This window comes from Ambystoma mexicanum, chromosome 9, assembly GCF_040938575.1.
Source record: "Ambystoma mexicanum isolate Mex_15411 chromosome 9, UKY_AmexF1_1, whole genome shotgun sequence".
NCBI classification, from domain to species: domain Eukaryota; kingdom Metazoa; phylum Chordata; class Amphibia; order Caudata; family Ambystomatidae; genus Ambystoma; species Ambystoma mexicanum.
In genome coordinates this window covers 378607157-378628389 of record NC_090931.1, presented here as the reverse complement: position 1 = coordinate 378628389, position 21233 = coordinate 378607157, and the positions used below count along the sequence as shown (strand labels likewise).

Here is a 21233-nt window from a genome sequence, read left to right as displayed (position 1 = left end):
TACAGCGGATGTTGGTTTCCGACGCGGCCAAGGTGAGGTCCATCAAGTCCCTCCTCGGAATGATGTCTTCTTGCATCTACCTCATTCCCATGTGCAGGCTCCGGATGCGCCCGTTGCAGGAGTTCCTGGACGCGCGCTGGATCCAAACGACGGGCGGCTTCGAGGAGAGGATCACACTCGACGAGAGTTTCCGCCGAGCGGTCCGGTGTTGGGGCAACCGCGCGCATCTGACGGCGGGCATGGACTTCCAGATCCCAGACCACCAGGAGACAGTGACCACGGATGCCTCCCTGGAAGGGTGGGGAGCGCACACCGAAAATCTGCACGCGAGAGGCCTTTGGCTCCCGACGGAGAAGCTCCTCCATATCAACGTCCTGGAGCTCCGTGCAGTGTTCTGGGCCGTCAGGTCCTTCCTTCCGTCCCTCAAGGGCAAGGTGGTGAGGATCTTCACCGACAACACCACCACCATGTTTTACATCAGGAAACAGGGCGGAACCAGGTCTCCAGCGCTGTCCAAGGAGGCGCTGGACCTGTGGCATTGGGCCGTCGCCCAAAGGATGTTTCTGGTGCCGTTTCATCTGGCAGGGATAAAAAACACCATCGCCGACTCACTCAGCAGGGAGCTGCGCTCGTGCCACGAGTGGGAACTACGGCAGGATCTAGTGGATCGCCTCTTCCGACGGTGGGGCACACCCCAGATCGACCTGTTCGCGACGGCGACGAACTCCAAGTGCCGGAGGTTCGCCAGCAGGTTTCCCCAGGCGAGGAGCATGGGCGATGCCTTCTCGTTCCCCTGGGAGGGCCTGTTCCTCTACGCGTTCCCTCCTTTGCCACTGCTAATCCGGCTCGTCAACCAGCTCAAGAGGTCACGGTGCAGGATGATCCTCGTCGCACCTGCGTGGCCGAGGCAGATACGGTTCCCGGACCTTCTGGACTTGTCAGCGTCCCCGCCAATCAAGCTGCCGGTGGACGCGGATCTACTCTCCAGGGACGGAGGCGCCATCCTCCACCACGACCCGAAATCGCTGAACTTGCAGGCCTGGCTCCTGCAGCGCTAGAGTTTGGAGGATACGACATACCGGCCGACTGCAGAGAGGTTCTTGCAAAGGCCAGGGCGTCCTCGACTCTTAAATGCTACGGACACAAATGGAAGAGGTTCTCTGTCTGGTGCCACGCACAGAAGATTAACCCTCTACGGATTACGGCTCCCCAGGTACTGCCGTACCTGCTGACGCTGGCCAAAGCTGGACTGGCACACGCGTCCATCAAGATTCATCTTGCTGCGATCTCCCGATACACCAGAACCACGGGCCGGACGTCCTTGTGGTCTCATCGTCTGGTGAAAGAGTTCATGAAGGGACTGTTCAGATCGTTCCCGCCGGTGAAGGCGCCGGCCCCGGCGTGGGAGCTCAACGTGGTGCTGACCAAGCTCATGGGACCTCCGTTCGATCCTCTGCACTCGGCCCCGTTGAAGTTTCTGTCGTGGAAAACAGCGTTTCTTGTGGCCATCACCTCCGCACGACGGGTGGGAGAGATCCAGGCCCTTTCCTGCAAGGCCCCGTACTTGACTTTTCACGACACGAGGGTAGTGCTCAGGACGCACCCCTCTTTCATGCCCAAGGTACCGTCGGACTTCCATCTCAACGAACCCTTGGTGTTGCCTGTGTTCTTCCCGTCGCCTTCGTCGCCGGCTGAGAGGACTTTGCACTCGCTGGATGTGGCTAGAGCGCTGAAGTTCTACGTGGACCGCACGAAGTGTTTTCGGAAGACGTCACAACTCTTTGTGAACTTTGGACCTGTCAATCAGGGGAAGGCTCTCTCGAAGGCTTCCATTTCCAGATGGCTCTCCGGCTGTATCATGTACTGTCATCGGTTGGCAAACCGACCGCTGCCTGGCCGTCCGAGAGCCCATTCCACCAGAGCGATCGCAGCTACCACGGCGTTCCTTTCTGGTGTGCCCCTGCTGGACATATGCAGGGCTGCTACGTGGAGGTCGACGCACACCTTCACGAAATTCTGCTGCGTCGATCGGGATTCCAGGGAGGAGTCCAGGGTCGGCCAAGCAGTGCTGCGCAACCTGTTCGCCTGAGGTGAGCCTGGTGAGGAGGTAAGATTGCTTGATGTTGAGTTTGATGTAGTGCTTAATGTTGAGCCTTTGCCACCTCCCGTGGTTGTGCATGTGTGTACTGCTATGTATTCTTTATTCATGAGCATGTGAATCCATGCCAGACCCCATGCTGGAGAAGGAACAAGTTACTTACCTGTAACTGTTGTTCTCCAGCATGGGTCTGGCATGGATTCACATGCGAACCCTCCCGCCTACCCCTCTGCGGCTCTTCACTTGGTCATACTGCCACTTCACGTGCTTCCAAATCTGAAGATGGCTGCCAGAGGCGGTGCTTAGGTAGAGGGCAGTCATTGGCTGTGGTCAGTATGACACAGAGACCAGTGATTGGTTATTACTACGAAAGACAGATCAGAAACGAAACTGATACTGGTTTTTTTCTTTACCGAGGATTCCCAGCCTGACGACGGGGAATATTCATGAGCATGTGAATCCATGCCAGACCCATGCTGGAGAACAACAGTTACAGGTAAGTAACTTGTTCCTTCTAACATTATTGGAATGTTTGCAGGTAAGGCATGGAAAGGTTCCTTTCTTCTTTGTTTTCAATAAAAGCTGTTTGTCTTTGGAAGGTCTCTCAGCTCTGACAAGTCTATCTTTCAAGTTAAGTCCTCTTCTGAAGGCCATCATTGGGGCTTTTGGAAATAATTTGAACAAGGTTGGGTCATTATGAAGGATGTCCCAATTTTTCCTGATGGTTCTGCTGATTTGAATCCTGATGGTTCTGCTGATTTGAAAGATCTGACGTGAGAATTTTGAAATGAATAGGAGTGGTGTTGATTTCTTTTTCACCTTGGGTGGTAGGAGTTGTTCTCTACTTAAGGTTAGTAGTCCTTTCCCTCGCTGTCCCCAATATGTCTTCCGGATATCCTCTTGCTTTGACCCGATCTATCACTTTTGAACATTCCGAGTCTAGACCCACTGGGTCTGAGATGATCCTTTTTAAGCGTAACATCTGATTATAGGGCAACTGGAGAGAATAAGCAGTGGCAAGAAACCAGAAAATGTGTGAAAGTGAAACCAGTGAATTGTGGCAAAACAAGCAGTGATAAAGCATCAAGATGTAAAATGAGAATAAGTCAAGCACCACTGTAAAGTAGCAACAGTGGCAATGTGTCTATGAAGAAGAAGCCATTAAGGTGCGTCGCTTGCGTGACCTATAATGGGTGGACCATGTGGTCCGACAACTGCGCCTAGACCGAGTACTCCCACATGCTTGTGATTCAATAAAGGAAAACGTGTGTGATCTGAAATTAAGGAATTGAACTTCATGAAGTTGATGAAAGGGTAACCAAGCCAGAAGAGGTGGGAAGTTTCTCAAGGACTTGTGTTATTTTGGAAAGTTGAGAGACTTGAAAGCTTGGGGAAGGGAAACCCTCTTTTTGTAACGTGAACTATCTTGAGCCTTGGGGAAGGGAAACGCCCTTTTTCCAACCAAGTGCTGGAAGAAGCTCTGAATTTTTATTTGAACACTTCCCATTTTGAGGCTGACATCCCTACACATTGTATACAATTAGATGTGAGGGTGCATTAGGTTTTGGACACAGACAGACATTTGCTTTCGACTTCTTGACACAGACTTTCATTAGTTTTATTTAGGTAGGGAAATCCCACCTTAGCATAGGGCAAGTTAGGCCTTTTCCCAACCCTCTTTTTGATTTTATAAAAGTGTATAGAGCAAACCTCATTTGTGTCTTGATGCCTTCACAGGACCCACATGATTGCATTACATTGTTTTGAAATATGATCAGTAATCCAGGCCCACTTGCCCCCTTATCTTGACTGACATATTAATTGCTTTGGCCATTAGTTAATTCTACATACTTGCATTGCAGTGGATTTGTTGATTTCATACTTCTTCCTCTCTTGATCTATTAAAGTCAAGTGAGTCTTCCAAGTTGTTGTCGTTCTAGCTTAACAAGTTAAGCATCTCTACTTGCTCATCATTCCAACAGATTTCATATTGGACATAGGCATTGGCACGATCGAACTATAGGTTTTGCACTGTAAGGTCCCCTCTTATAAGGCAGGTTAACATTTCTAATCCCACCTTGGTGCACTCCCAAACCCACCCCTGTTTGATGAATGCAGTATAAAAAATGTGTTCAGTAATGCAATGCGTTCAGTGAGAAAAAATATGCAATTTATGTAGCACAAATCTTTTTTAACTCTGAAATACTGTGATTCAGCAACATAGGTAGCTTCCTTGATTAATCCTCGATCGCTGAACAGGCATGCGTTATCCTTCTAACCCACGAGAGAAATGCTCTTATTCACCATTCACCCTAATACTGACAGTAGCAGCTGTGCTATGGGAAATACAGCTGCTACCAATACTGATTTTAGCACCATTATGAATGGATATTACCACTGCTGAGAGATTGGTCACGGTTACTAGATTGTCAAATTGTTGGTGAAAGGTAGAAGAAAGAGCATAAAGAGCAACCTCTTTGCTTCTACAATGGCTCTGCAGATTGCAAGTCCTCTACTCCTCTGATGTCTCTCCCTACTTCAGGGATTGAAGGCAATTCACAAAATGGAGGATGAACCAAGTAAAAAAACTCCTTTCAAAAATAGGATGGATGGAAAGAGGTTTTGCTTGGGTCGTCTGCAGAGAAGACATTAATATCAAGACCTCATATTACATTTTTGTCAACAAGTCCTTATTAAATGCAGTTTTAAATATGATTTAAATAATGAGCCCTCTAAAATGTTTCATGTGTATAAACTCTCCACGGCACATATTGCTTTGGGTTAGAGTTATCACTGTAAGAGATTGAGTTTCTTTTCAGTCCACCACTTTTGTGTTTCCTAATGTTGCCATATAAGACACTGATTGGCTGCCACTACCTGTGGATAGTGGCATACCTGAACTTTGCAACAAGTCTGTTTACACCCACCCCATGGAACTCATTGAGATCGCTTTAGTAACCTCAGTCTCTTGGACTATTTTTTGTAGGCTGAACTCCCCTTCACTGCAGGCGATATCATAACTGTTTATGGGAGCATGGATGATGATGGATTCTATTACGTAAGTAACAGATTTAAGAGTTTGCTCAGAATAATATTGAGTATCCAGCATCTGTCTGTGTTTCATTGTCATTTTCTTTTCGAAAAGATTTTAGTTACTATGTTATAGTGTGAGGTCTTTTGTTGGTTCCATTTAAATGTAAAACAAAGATGAAGAGGTATTTCAATTTTCATAATCACACAAACCTCTTCCGAATGTACCTTTGTTTTTGCCTTTCACATGGTCCCTGTGTCTTTAATTGCCTGTATGGGCCACTACAGAAGGCTGGAGTGCTATAATATTAAGCTTAAACTGAATCTCAGAACTCGGAGAGTGGTGCATTTGCTCACTCCACAGCTCCTCCAATTCGTTCCCACATGGTCTCTTCCAGGTCTTTTTTTCCCCAGCCACTGCGGAATAATGTGAAAGCCTGTGTTTTACATGTGAGGAGGTTCTTTTAGCTTAGCTTTTACTTTACCTTTAGTTTTCTCTCGTCCCTTTTTGGCTACTTTTTGGATTTAGTACTGTCTTTAAAAATATGTATTAAAAATGTATACTCTGAAAATTCCTTTCTTCTGTTTTTTAGTCCATATTATTATAGCCTGCAATGTTTGTGTGTTGACCACAAGTTCTTCTTTTGAGATGGGTGTGCTTCCAAACGCAGAGGTGGCCTCAGGGATGGATATAGTCATTTATTTTGGCAAGCAGCATCTTTTTTATATTCTTAATTTCATGCCAGATTGTCATAATACTAACCATTGCATTTCTAATGCCAGTATAACGAGCATTGGCAACGCCAACAGTTTTGGTGTTTACTGCTGTCCTTTGCCTTTATAGGTACCAGGGTGCAAGGAGGAGAGTGCAACATTTCTAAGGAGGATGCGATAAGAGGTGTAGGTGTGGGGATAGGGTGGTTGACTGGTGGTCGTGTGGTTGACTAGGGTATAAAGTGGGGTAGGGTGGGTGGGGTTAGAAAGAGTGGGGGTTGAGTCGGTAGGTGGGAGACGCGAGAGTGTGATAGTCGGTGGGTGTGGGTAGGTGCTGCCTGATCCAAACCTCTTAATTTGGTGTACTTGCTTTGCACTAAGACATGCACCCATTTTGCTAATAGCTACACCTCCTGAGGAGAATCCTCAGAGTTCCATCTGTTATGGAAAGGAATAAAAAGCAGAACGAGCCAACAGCACAAGATAACCCTGTTTTAAACCAAGCGATATGTGTACCTTGAAACAGTCAAATCCTACAGCAAACCCCATTCTCTACCCGTCAAGGGGTCTTTGGTGAGCTGACATTAACACGAGAAGTGCCTTTGCTGAAAACAGACAAAACACTCTTTATAAAATGACTACCCTACTACTCTATCACTCACATATACTCCCATCCCTGTGCAAAATAGGTCACCTTGGACCTAGTATATAATGGACCAATAGGTGTACATTCATGGCAACTGAATAAATAAATATACCTTCAAAGGAATTTAAGTGCAGGATCTGGGTGTTGACAGAGACATAGCCCTACCAGCATGAGTTGGAACTTTAAAGGAAAGGGTTCTATAAAACAAATAAAGGTACCATTCATAAATGAAAGGTCTGCAGTTAACAGCCACTAACTCATACCCTAGATTTCTGAATCCTAAAATAAACCTAGCATTAATTGACCTCAAGCAGTAGAAATTCACAGTGACCTATGTATTAATCCATCTCATACCATAAAAATATCAAGTGTACTAAAAAGACAAATGTCAGCAATATAAGCCCAATTTATGTAGTGTGAATGGGCATTGACCAGTATAAATAATCTTGTGGTCGTACATGAAGATAATGGACCTAAAGGAGGTTCCACCTAAGGCCAGTCGAATTAAAGACAAGGATCATATAAAAACCCACCTGGTCTAGTGTCCTTGCTTTTGTTTGTGATCAAGCCTTCAGCGCATAATTGGTCCATTTATAACGTAAACATTAATCCTTCTGGGCAAAGGACTTCAGCTTTGATCATGTAAAGTGAAAAAGGATCCAACTTAACCCATTACTGGGAACATTTCACATGTAGTATATTGCAAGGAGTGGCACAAAAGAAAGATATGCTCAGAAACTGTATGCTTCCCTGGCCAAGCTAAAAAAATATCTCCACCTTCTCTAGACTATCATCAGTGGCAGCTAAACATTTGAGCTGTGGTATCACATACAATTTATTTTACTAGCCCTATAAACCAGACATCAAATTTGTGTCATTTCCTCGCAGCGCTCCACCAAATGGTTTGACTAATCTCCCTGAAGGAAAACTGGTTCTAGTGATATTTTGGTATATTAAAGGCTGCACGCAAATAAGACTGATTTATTTTCACCGATTTGGTGCGCCCTTCGAAATTTATATACATGGGGTTTGCAAATATGCTTTCAAGACTTAGACACCCAACAGAAGACATTATGCAGAGGTGGGAGCAGTCTGCTGTAGTCTGTTTTCATTGTTGGAGCCCTGGTAGTCTGTTCGCTACCTTTACTGACTGTGGAGGCGGAGATTCCATCCAAAACCCGTTCGCGCCACAGAGCAAACGCAGAGTTGCAGAGGTGGAAGCAGTTTTGCCTACACTCAACGCACTACCAGAAAATAATGATCCTAGCATCCTAGTTCAGGAATTTAACAACATTATGCTCACCACACTGGATAAAATTGCCCCTGTCAAACTTAGACCTAGCAAACCAATAGCCCATTTAAACAAATGGTTCACTCCACATCTTAAAGACCTTCGCACCTTAAAGAATAAAAGTGAAACTAATTGGAGACTTTGCCCCTCTAGTGAGAACAAAGCTAAATTAACCTCACTTTCCTCACACTACAAGAAGGAAATGTGCCGGTCAAAACGTAATTCCTACAACGAGCGTATTGCTAACTCTAACTCGAGCATGAAAGAACTCTTTTCTATACTCAAAGAACTATAGAGTCCCCAATTGCTATACCTGATGTCTGTACCAAGGATAAAACCTGGTGTACAGACATCCAACATGCCTTAGCTAATAAAATTAATACACTCCAGAATAAAATTCAACAAAAAAAAGAAGTACTGAACTTACAGCACTCGCCCAACACCCTCTTGCCTAACGATTCACCATCGGCACACAATACTACCTTCCATTTTTCTAAAATGTCTATCCTGGGGTAGAAAAAATTATCCTATCACTGAAGCCTTCGAACTGCAAAGGCGATATTTGCCCAGCTCAATTAATAAAAGATGCTGCCAGAGAACTCTCCCCATTCATAACTAAACTGATAAATGCCTCATTTGCCACATGTACCATACCTGCTAACCTCAAACAATCTTGGGTGCTACCCCTCCTCAAGAAACAGACACTAGATCCTCTTATTCCCACCAACTACCGGCCCATCACCACGGTCCCATTTCTACTAAAAATATTGGATAAAGCTGCATACATGCAAATTCAAAAACACCTGGAACTGCACAAACTTTTAGGCAATAGACAATCTGGTTTCCGTCCACTACGCGGAACAGAGACAGCCTTAATTGACCTAAGTCCCAAATAGACGAGCAGAGAGACAAAGGAAGGACCATACTCCTGCTCCTATTTGATCTTTCTGCCGCATTTGATTTGGTCAATCACAAGGTCTTATGCCGGCACCTTGACTCTCCAGCCCACTTCTCCAAGGGTGCCATCAAATGGATTGAGTCCTTCCTGAGTGAGAGAACCATGAGAGTCTTCTCCCCCTCAGCAGCTGCCGACCCAATACCCATCCTATGCGGTGTTCCCCAAAGGTCTTGCGTCTCGCCTACCCTCTACAATATCTTCACTAAGCCACTGTTTGACGATCTGGACCAGCTGGGTATCACCTACACTAACTATGCAGATGATACTCAGATTCTCCTCCCACTTTCTGGGGATTACAGTACGGACATGGGTTTAGTGAACAAAGTTTACCTTATCATACAAGCATGGATGGCCACTCATTGCCTGTGTTTGAACGATGATAAGACTGAACTTATAATTCTGGGTTCGCAGGCTAACATTAAAAAACTAGGCCAAGAATTCTCCTCATTTAATATTGACGGGAACACCATCAAAGTCTCCAAGGAAGTAAAAACCCTTGGATTCTACCTGGACTCTACACTGTCCTTCGATAAACAGGTCAAATCCCTCACCTCTGCCACGGCTTACACCTGCAAGCTACTTAGAGCTGGTAAGCCGTTCCTCTCTGACAATAGTTGCCTGATCCTGGCCAGGGCTCTAATACTCTCTAGAATTGACTATTGTAATGCCCTATACAGTGGTGCCAATAAATCTACCATCCAAAAGCTCCAAACACTACAGAATAATGCGCTAAGAGCAGCCCTAGGCATAAACAAGAAAACTCACATCTCTTCCCTGAGACGCCAACATAAATGGTTATCCACATCCAACAAAATAGAACTAAAACGCTTTCCTTGACCTACAAAGCCCTTAATAACGCAGCCCCCAGTTACCTTATAGATAAAATCCAGAGAAGAACCTCTCGCAGACCTACCAGAACTGGGAATGCTCACTGTCTGATTACACCCAAATATAAGCTCACCACTATTGGGGGCAATAGCTTTACTGTAAAGGCAGCTAAATTCTGGAACTCACTGCCTCAGGAGCTGAGAGAGGACTAGCCCTACCTACATTTCAGGAAAAACGTAATAAAACACATCATTGCTACTCACCCTTAGTCTCCCATTACCTACTGGGGACCTGTCCACTTCCAGAGACTTGGTCATCCTGTATTAATAGTGTACTACTGCGCTAACTCTGAAGACCTTGCGATCTACTTGGAAGCCTAAGTGCTTTACGAAGGGCCCCACTTTTGCACACACATCTTTTTGTACAGTGCCTATTGTTTATTTATGTAACTACATTGGCTACTCTTTGTCTTTGCCCTATTTTGTACATTGTATATATCCTGTAATCATGCAAAACTGTATATTTTGTAACCTTGTAAATACTGTATCCTGTGTATATTCGTAACTTTTGTAAGCTTTGCATTTCCATATTGTTGCGCCCTTTTACTCACGAATCTGGTGTGCCTAACAAATGAATAAACAAACAAACAAACAGTCTGCTGCTTTCCGCGGCAATCCGGGCTGCTGAGCGCGGAAGTGAGAATGGAGGAAGAGGGCAGACGTCTCCGGAGTCAGCGACCTCGATGAGAGGATCTGGGCATGTAGTTGAGGAGCCCTTTGAAAACTCCCTTCCAAACCGAGAGGCTCATTTCAGCACCGCTGTCTATAAGAACTATAACGGAAGCAGGTACAAGAACTCAGGATTATGTTAAATCCAACACGTTCCAGACTCTACCTTGCAACACACAATCAATCATAACACCCAAGCACCTCCCCCCCATTGGTGACACGAACTTTGAAAGTTCCCCTCCCAGCTCCCGCACCAAATCCCTGCACCATAATATAGACTTACCAGCTTTGGGTGGGGGCTGTGGGACCAGCTCGACATAAGTGGGAGCGGGAAGGGCCTTGAGCGGGGGCCCGATGTTCACCTCGGGGGAAGTAAAACAAATGATGGAGTTGCAGGTGGATGGTTTGAACTTGCACCCGCCGTCTGGTGAGGTCGGAATTTTGTTGGAGCCACAGCCTACGCTGGCCAAAGTGCAGGAACAGAGCGAAGATGAGGACCACTCGCAAGGTCCTGAAACCATTGCGGCAGCAGTGGACTGGTCCAGTCTACCAACTACGTGGAAGCCAGACGTTATGCTTGCGCCCCCCCTGCAAGGAAACGTGTCGGGTGAGGGGGAGTCCCTGAGACGCCACCTGGAGCAAGATGCATTCAGAGTCAGAGTTGGAGATTCAGTCCCCCAAAAAAGGGAGAGCGTGAGGGGGGTGGGGGGATGTGAAACCTCAACACTTGCCACATGTAGTCCTGCCCATACCTCATACGGAGCAGGGGCTGCCGAAACGGACGTGGAAAAAACAAAAAAGAACTTGACGAACTTCCGAGACAAAATTACTACTGTCTCAATGTGTGCACCGAAAACTTACCAGTTCAACATAGAAGTCCACCCAGTAACGAATGGGCCAGACCTGAGGAGCCCAACGGACATCTTGAGCCCAATTAATAATCTGAGCACAAAAAACATAGCATTTCCGGAGGCAAACAGCATTTTGGAGGACTCAACAGAAATGCCTGGGGAACCCATTCTAGAAAAATTGAATGATTCCCTGGAGAAAAGGGACAAACTAAACGACACTGGGGAGAATTCCCCTCTAATTCTCTTCCCCTTCCCTCTCCTCCCCCTTTCATTCACTTTCCTCCCTCCAATCTCCCTATCTCCCCCCAAGCTCGTAATCTAGGTGTTCTTTTTGACTCCTCTCTCACCTTCTCACAACACATTTCACTCACCTCCCGCACCTGCCGATGCCACCTTTACAATATATGCAAAATCCGTCCCTCCCTCACATTCCACACCACCAAACTCCTAATTTCCTCTCTCAACTTTTCCCGCCTCTTCTACTGCTCTTCTCTAATCTTTGGACTTCCCGCATCACAGCTTGCCCCTCTTAAATCCATATGCCACTCTGCTGTTCGTACCCTCTGTCTCCTTAACCCCCGTGACTCCATCTCTTCCTCGCTCTCTCACCTTGGCTGGCTACCCTTCCACTTTCAACTAAAATTTTACTTTCTCTGCCGTGTCTTCAAATCCCTCCATGGTCTTGCTCCTCCTTATCTCTCCTCCCTTCTCTCCTTCTACTCCCCCTCCCGCTCCTATCGTTCCGCTGACCATTTCCTTCTCTCTGTACCACCTTCCCCCTGCTCTCCCTCCCATTTCCGCTCCTTCCAACTCCTTGCACCTCTCCACTGGAACTCACTCCCTCTTACAATCCGCTCTACCACGACCTTCCCCTCATTTCGCACTTCCCTTAAATCCCTCCTCCTCCATTCTCCCCCTTGAAAACTTCCCCTCTGCCCTCTCCACTTCCCCTCCTCCCCCTCCCTGATTCCTCTCTCCCTTCTCCTGCTCCTCTCTCTCTCCCTTCCATTTTCCCTCGCCCTGTCCATCTCCTACTCCCCCACCTCTCCACACTCCCCTTTCCACCCCCCCAAGTTAATTGCTCTTTGCACTGTTTTGTTGAATGATTCAAGATGTAAATTTTGCTCCGATTGTTAAGTGTTGTTGTTATTTTGTATTCTGTTGTTCCGTTGTACAGCGCCTTGGTGTAAAGCGCTCTATGAATAAATAAATCAATCGATCTATCCATCAAATACATGACCGATCTCAGGACCACCGGAATTCGACGGAATTAACAGAAGTCTCTATACTAGAAGCGACACCAAATGTTGTTAAAAGAGGAACTTAACAGAGCAGAAAGTGTCAGCAAGACCTGGTCAAAAACCTGGCAAGTGTAAACCAGGACCTAAATCACAAGGTGTACATAAACCTCACCATAAGGCTAATTGTAAAAAAGTTTGTAAAAACGTTTGTAAAAACCAAGAAAAAAGAGAACACTATGGAAAATAATCTCAGTAAGACCAGCGACAACAGTACCGGTGGGGTCAGTGGCTCGCTTTTTTCAAAAACACGTATTTCCCGAACAGCTTTCCTCGGACGAACTGTCAGATGCCGAGATATTGGAAGGAGCCTCAATTCCTATGAATCAGGTAAATCAAGTACACCACAGGTTTGCCTGGTCGGGCACAAGAGTTAATATGCCCAGTGTTACAGACATAAATAAGTTGTATCACTTTAAGGATCTAGGTCTGAATGATCGAGAGGGCAACACGAGGCGTGGTGAAGCAAATGCTCAACCACTTAAAGCCAACTCGGTGTGCCCACCGATCCAGAGTGAAATCCGAGACCTTACGCCCCAAGCGAAATCACATAAGGATAACAGAGAAAGTACGTGCTGCAACAAGGAAACTGGACGAGACCTTAATCTGACTGCTGGTCTCCGAGCCTCTGGTTCAACTAACATAAACAAAACAGCCCCACGTGGTACGGAGCTCCCTACCTCTTCTGAGATGTGTGAAGCAACTTCCTTTGTTATGGCAACAAGTAGTCCTGAAGAGTTGGAAGAGCCAGTGAGTGTGGAACCATCAACCAACGTAAAGAAGAGTTCAAAGCAATTAGCGAGCAACTTTGAAACCTTCTCTGCCCGCTCACCAACGCAAAATAGAAGGTCGTCGACATTGCTTTCACAAAATGGCAAAGAAACGCCATTAAAAACAACAGATCTCTTTGCCATAATGTCGGCGGTAACTATAGCTCAGGCACCTTTCCGCAAACTGTATGAATCTATAAACGACACACTGAAGGGCCAGACAACGCTGGCAGCAATGCTACACACAAAAATGATAAACCTAGAAGGCTATGTCACAGCGCTGGAAACTAGGGGAGGAACAGTCCCCGCTTCAACAAATTTCCATCAAACTACGGAAGTAGAAGTCAACCAACAAAAAGAACTAGTTACGGAATCATCTACACTGTTAAATTTACAACCACCACTTTCAAAGATTTTCCGACAACAGCAAGAGATGTAACAGAGATAAGCTCAAGTAAAACTAAGTTAACAAAGTCAACTTTTAGTGTAAACCACGCAAAAAACTTTCCAAAATCTTCAAAAGGACTGGTTGCCCTCCACAATGATCAGTAGTAGGAAAAGCGGTTAACGGCTGCGTGGTTCTGAGTTTGCATGACGCCGCTCCTAGTTTAGACAATGTACAGCAGAGGCATTTTGAAGAAAAACAGAGAGGGACAAAAGAAAGACCACACCATCTACCGTCCACCTCAAAGCAGGACAGAAATATTCTGGATGAAGAACCGACAGCCTACTCACATTTTGTGAAAGGAAAGGAAAACAATCGACCCAAAGGGAGAAGAATAGTAACTGCAGAGGTTGTGCCTGATAGTGTTCCATCGAAACCAAAAAGCAAAGAGACAAAGGGTTTTGAACTGAGCCCAACACTGCACCCTAGAAATCAGGTAGTGTTGCTCTCAGGTCAAATAACTAATCCTCAAGTGCAGGAATTGAAAACAGACTCAACTGACGCCCAGCAAATCCTGATCGAGGATTCAGAGGCCAGTATAGATCTTATGGATACATCTGAATACTCAGTGAAAGCTTCGGAATTAGAACTTCAAACACCATTAAACACCATTAAACACCATACAGGGCCCTGGAAAGAAAATCTTACCTGGTACCGTGGAAATGGCAGAGGAAAAAGAAGCTGGGAATTTCATGACTCCAGCTGAGAGACGTGAAAAGTTATCAAAGGACAAACATTCAATTGAAACTAGAGTTAAGCCGCAAGCAACAATAGAAGAGGAGGGTAAGGTTATTACTCCTACAAAGCCACCCACCCAACCAATCAAATACAAGGATAGAGTCACGCCAAAATATAATAGCGAAAGCAACAGGTCATCGAGAAGATCAAGGATACACTTGCGGGAGAATCAGAGTAGGACAAACTATTCGCCTCATATCGACACTTTCCTTACAGCCAAAAGCTGAACAGTGAACGCACTTTTAAAATGGAACTATTTGGAAAAAACTGGACGAGGTGAAAATTAACAGAAAGAACCTTATGACCCTGTTCCAGTGTATTCCCATCCTGCGACAGATCTGTACAAACGACGTGAAAATTGTGGAATTCAGCACCTCTGGAAGAAGGGATTGTGTCTACCTACACGTACCTTCACAGATAATCCGTACTATTTTTTTTTTTTATTTTTTTTTTTAAATGATATAGTTTAATTTCTTTAAACATTTCATTTATCTGCCAGTTTAAAATAGGAAGGAATTAGTTTCTCTTTTGTTTTAGATATTAAGTGGTGGTTTTTCTAGATTGAGAATTTCTTGTAAAAAGTGGCATATTGTCAGGATGAGTTTTCGCGATCTGCCGTTCAATATCTCCGTCCATCTTTCCTCTGTTATCATTGTTTGTTCGTAGATCTTGTAGTATCTGCCAAATCTTATTCTTTCCTCAGTTAGGGCTGTGCATTCCATGACTAGGTGAAAGATTGTTTCAGGTTTTTCGGTATCTGAGCAAAATCGACAGAAATTATCAGATGATGGAATTTGTCTTGTTTTGGCTAGGTAGTAGCAGGTTGGAAGTATGTTCATTCTGAGCCTCAGATATGTTGCTCGAGTTTTGGCGTCAGGGAAGATGGTCAGGTATGCCGGGAGTTCGTTGATAGATCTGAGGTCTGTTATGCATTGTAAATTCAGAGAATATTTTTTTTCTCTTCAAGTGTTTTTATCCAGTCGTTGTCCATTATTTTCTTTTTCGCATGCTGAGGGCGGAGTGTAAGCATTTCATATGAAATATCTTCTGTTTGCATTCGCTGTTCTAGGCTGGCTTTCCACTTCTTCAGGATTGTATTGTTCATTGCTCCTTCTTTGGCTCTCAGGATTTCGATTGCCGGTGTTTTTTCGTCAGTAAGGAGCTTTCGGTATAAGTCCAGCTGTTTCCATAAAATTGTTGAGCCGATGGATTGTAGAGCTAATTTATGCCTGATTCTTGGCATAGGAAATGCAGGTGGAAGTTGTAGGATTTTACGCCAGAAGAGTGCCTCTAGTTTTGTCCAACAGGTCTGGTCTATTGCATGTATCATTGCCTCTGTTCCGTAAACTATTGTCGGGACTACTTTTTGTTCCGTACTATGCTAAGTGCGGCTTTGTAAAGTTTCCAAATATTAGGATATGACTTAATTGAATGCCCGACTGGAAGTGGGGCCGGAGGTGGCCATAAAAGCAACCAGTCGACCTACCAATAGGGATTGAACATTGATCAACAAGAGCAACAAGGGAATAGAAAGACCAATAAAAACCAAATGACAGCATCAAGAGAAAGAAGAAGGGGAAAAGATCACTTAATCCGTGTAGGCGTTATAGCGGACACTAGAGAAGATTCGCCTAAGGAGACCAAGTTAAGATCAGTAAAAACTGAGCGGGAGAAAGGCAGAGAAAACAAGGGAAAGGAGTGGGGCGCATTTAAGGAACCCCTGGAGTTCGGAAGAGTTCCAGGGGGCCCGCTGCCGAAGCTGACAATAACTTTTGTACCAGAGGAATTGATTTAAATATTGTGGACCAGACCAACAACTAAACTGAAGAAGTCTAAAGAAATAACAAACGCAAATGGACCTGGATCCCACAAGCTTTAGCAACTAGAAGATAGCCACCCAAAAGGTTCATCGAACCACGGCATGGTACTCTGGAGGGGCCGGCCATCGCCACCTCGGAAACACAAACAACTATGGGTTCCTGGCACACCAGAGGTTTTGGTCATCTTTTGGAGCCTAGTGACGTCAACTTGGGTGCTTTTGACATCTTGTGCCTCCAGGAGACGTGGTTAACTAAAAAACCATACCTGGATGGCTTTGAAACTTATTTATCACCGGCGGCGCAGCCCCGAGAGGACGTCTGACTTCCGAACTTTTGACAGCTATACGATCCCGGAGTGAATTTCAATATATAAGATCTATGACTACGAATACATATTTTCAAGTGTCTCTCCTAAACTGGACATTAGCAAACCCGCAAAGCAAAGGAGATCAAGGAGATGCCCTGATCTTGATAAATACACATTGGAATCCCTCAACAATTACAAATGATGAATTTCTAGAAATGGCTGAGAACATTTTAGAAGAAGGATATGCAACCTGCTAACCGAATTCATTATAATTTTTGGGGACCTGAATGCCATCTGTCCGATAATAAAAGAAACAAAGCAAAATCTTATAAACATTCCGCTAAATATGGTGCAAGGTCATTTGAGGTAGTCTCTGATGGCCTCCCGAGACTTACACAATCTGCAAACCCTAACAACTAAAAACAGTGTCACAATTCCAACCTGGGAAAGAAACTGACAAAGTGCATAGCTGGACCATATATTCGCATCAAGAGAAATGTTTCTGAAAATGAGTGAGTACGAGATAATCAGAACACATACAAGTGACCACAATCTCTTGAGGGTTAGGTGGACCTCTATCTGTGAGTCCAGGTTGAGAATGCTGACTGAGGTGGAGGCTTGCAATGAAGGTATACGCCTCAGATTGACTGCGGAATCAGTTGTAGAGCTAACTGACACAACGATATCTGCAGAAAGATCCAAGATGGGGGTTGGAAAGGTTCCATAGAATACCAACCACACCTGTTTATTAAAATTAGGAAAAAAAGGTGGAGCAACAGCAAACAAACACATCACCAACACAAATTCAATAAACAACTGGTGACAGAGAGAAAATAATTAAGAAAGATAATGCGGTTAGCGAAGAAGACACATTCTCGCGAACACCTTGATTGTGGGAAAAATTGACAGCACGGAATTGCCCTGATAACATCTTGGAGCCAATCAAAGCCCTACATCAAAATACATCAATGAGGGTACGTTTGAACAGGGGAGGTAGCCTATTGAAAGAAATCTTAACAGCTAGAGGGGTCAAACAAGGGTGTGCCTTAGCACCCACCCTGTTCAATTCGTACTTATGGGACATCAAACACACAGAATTTAACATCAGATCATTTCCTCCAACATTAGGGAAGGTAAAGGTTTGACGCCTTCTCTACGCAGATTACCTAATCCTACTGGATTATACACCAATTGGACTGCAACGCCAATTCAATGACCTGACTGATTACATCACGAAAAACAACTTGGAAATTAACAAAACAAAAACCAAGGTTGTGGTTATGGAAAAACAAACAAAGAGGAAGGAGACTTTCCGTTGGAAATTGGAAGGACAGGAAATTGAACAGGAGCAAGAATTTAAATACTTGGGGGTGATGATCCTAAGTAACAGCAAACATGAAGTTCCTATGCAAAGTAACTTAATGGAAAAAACTAAGAGGCTTACATCACAAGCCAGAGCGATTGACAGAAAATATGGCTGTTTCACTATGATCCCGGTCATATAATTCTACAAAGGAAAGGTCGTACCGTCATTGATATATGGCTCAAACGCCTTGCCGGCGCTTCCAAATGACTGCTGGCCTCATATGGAAGGCCTTTTCTGGCGAACAGTGTTACAATTACCAACATCAACACCAGTGACATCAATACGCCACAAACTCTGCCTTCAATCGTTGCAATCTATGGTAAATCGGAACGCAATGCTGTATAGAAAAACAATCACCAGTAAACGTACAAACATCCTGGGTATCATCAACACAGAAATTGTGGAAAAAAGAAGCAACCTACTGATGATCTGGGTACAAAGCAATAAGAAGATCCTGGAAGAAATAAATAGTTCGGAAGAAGAACGTATCCAAAACCCTCTTGAGACGAAACAAAAATTGATAGAGTAGGATTGGATACAGACTACATCGCTGGCTTCCAGAAGCAAATTGATAAGTCATCTGCCCCCAGCGACCAGGGGAATAAACAAAATACTGAACTATATGAAGATGTCTCCAAACAAAACCTCGAGAAACACCTTCATACGGATACGACTAAATCTACTGATGACAAATGAAATCAGAGCGATAAGTGGGCTGGCGTCTGGAGATGCCTGTCGTTTCTGTAGGAATAAGGAACACAAAGTGACAATCAGAAACCTCTATCTTGTGTAGGCCTAACAGCCTTAAGAAACTCACATTAGCCACCTATTCAAAGATCTGCGAACCTGGAACAAAGATGAATGGTGGCTTTGTTTAATTGAAGGAGACGATACATCCTATGTTATAGCCGTTTCACAGTTTATTAGGAATTTGAAACTTCAAGACTTAAAGTCTTGAGAAAAAACGACTTCTCCTGTTGGCCTTGGCTGTAGGCTTACGAGGACTGGGGCTTCTGACTTTTGATTTTCGATGTTCTCTTTGTGTCTGATCAACTCTATTTTCAGTAGGATGGGAATCGATGGATAAATAAACTTGTAAAAAGTGTATGTCAATTAAATCAAGAAGAAAATAAAAAATAACACATCATGAAAATAAGAGACATTTTTAAGTTGTTGTTTTGTGTTAGTTCAATTGTCTTAAAGAAGAAACACATTTAGCTAGCCTGAACTTTCTGTGGGCTTTCTGAAGTAGATGCATTTTTCAAAGTTCTTTGCACTCAAAGAGCTCTGTGAACAAGGGCTGTGAGGCCTCCAAAGAACACAGATGGCCCATGCCTTGAGCCAGCCCTGTCAAAATCTCATAGCAAACTAGCACGCACAATGGGGATGCAGCTTTCCTATTCAGTGCCACAAAGCACTTTGGGGAATGCAGGGATGGCATAAGGGCCTACCTAGAAAATCAGAGGCCTCAAGCCTCACGGGGCCCCCAGCAACTGCCATATTGCCAGTCAGCAGTATAATAACACAGCAATATATGAATGTATATATTACTTACGTTCTGGGGTCTTACAGTGAGCACTTTGCAGCGCTCGCCTTACAAGCTGCATTTGCGGAAACCCGTCCAGCCGTCACTCCCATTAGGGAAAACAGAAGTGTTATCACATTGTTGCCTTTCCGCACTGGTTCCTCCAAGTGAGCTACTTGCTTACAAAGAAGAATTCATAGCTATTCAGCAGGAATTCTCTGTTTCAGCTCTCTGCTGGCTAGCTGTCTCATGATAATTGTCAACCGTTAACGTGATCTATTTCACCATTATAATGTATGCCCCCCACATGTGCCTCAGACTGCTTTACGCTCTAAGTACAGAGGGACCCCCAACCATTATGTTGAAGTGGGCCCTGCACACAGGGCTTGGGGGAATGTGCTAGGAAGTTGTGCATAGCATTGGTATGTGGAAATATTTCACTGATTGTTTATCGGCTACATTTGTTAACAGGGGCATTGAGTTTTTAATACAAAACCTAATCAGAATGGTTAGTGTGATGGTAGACCCACCACCTGCATATTCTTTTTGCAAGAATACTCTAGGGGAAAGAACAACTCTGCTGCTGTTGTTGCACGAACAGCGTGCCACCTGCAAGTGGCAGCCTGAGTTTGCTCAAAGTTTCCCCCTTCCTCTGAGTTTGATGATTATGATTTCTACAGATTTTGGGAAATACTGCCTCCTGCCTTTGGAAGCTGAAAGCCTACCACAGTAAGCGCTACATATTTGCCGATACCATTACTACCATTTAATTAAGTAATCTGTTCAAATACTTCAAATAGTGACTTATTTGCTGTACGGTAAGATTTAGTAAATTCAGCTAACCTAGGGACATAGAAAGAATCCTAGAAGGATCTACACTGCCCTAGGTAAGCTAGCATCAATTTCCTACCGATTTATCTCTCCATCCCCTGCGGCCCTGTTTCTCCTTTCATTGCTCAATTTTCTCTCTCCAGCCGCGCACCCAAGCAGCTGAACCTGCCACATGATGGTAGCACCTGAACATGTGACCACACCAGACATATGATGGCATTATGGGACATTTAATGCTGCGCGGCACATGGTGGTAGCACCTGCACATGTGAGAGTATATCTTATATATAAGTGGTCGTATGCCCAGATACTCTCACATATGTGAAATATTGCCATTGTTTGCCCAGTTACTACTTTTGGAGTACAGTTGCTCGTTCCCATTGCACTTACACTGTCTCACTGAACATACACCCACAACCACACACTGCCCATACAACCACACACTGGACATACAGGCACACTATACATTTACCCACACAATACACGTACACCCTCACAGTGCATATGCACTACACCACTGCACATGGTCCCACACCCTACACATGCCCACTCAATCTAAGTCTACACCTGCACACTGTGTATTTATTTATTTATTTATATTGCGCATTTGTATGGCACCTATAAATAGGTGTTTCCAGGCGCTACAAGACAAACAAATGGGGGCAGGACAGGAGAAGAAAACAACAATGACGGTTATATTGGCCTTGTGGCAATCCTACCGTACAAGTGCAGACAAAGGTGATAGTGCACGGGAGAGAGGAGTAGGGGGAAGGGAAGGGGTGAAGGGCAGCAGTGGGGGTGAGCAGTGCTGAGGGCTCAAGGGAGTGGGCAGTGCTGAGGGCTCAAGGGGGTGAGCAGTGCTGAGGGGCTCAACAAGGGCAAGTGAGGGGAAGGGCAGAATAAATGCGGTGGACAGGGTGGACCAAATATGGGCTCGTCCAGGGAAGGTGCCTGAGGACAAGTGCTGGATGGGATGCTTTGGGAGACTG

General features: G+C 44.8%; 1 protein-coding gene across 9 annotated transcripts in view; it reads left to right on the top strand.

Annotated features, from left to right (window-relative positions):
• TSPOAP1 (TSPO associated protein 1) overlaps positions 1–21233 on the top strand; it is a 3887333-nt gene that overhangs the window by 3503257 nt on the left and 362843 nt on the right. For all 9 annotated transcript variants that reach the window (XM_069614850.1, XM_069614845.1, XM_069614847.1 and 6 more), the window contains one exon: positions 5085–5156. In XM_069614850.1, coding sequence (XP_069470951.1) covers positions 5085–5156 — 72 coding nt within the window. The remainder of the gene's footprint in view (positions 1–5084; positions 5157–21233) is intronic.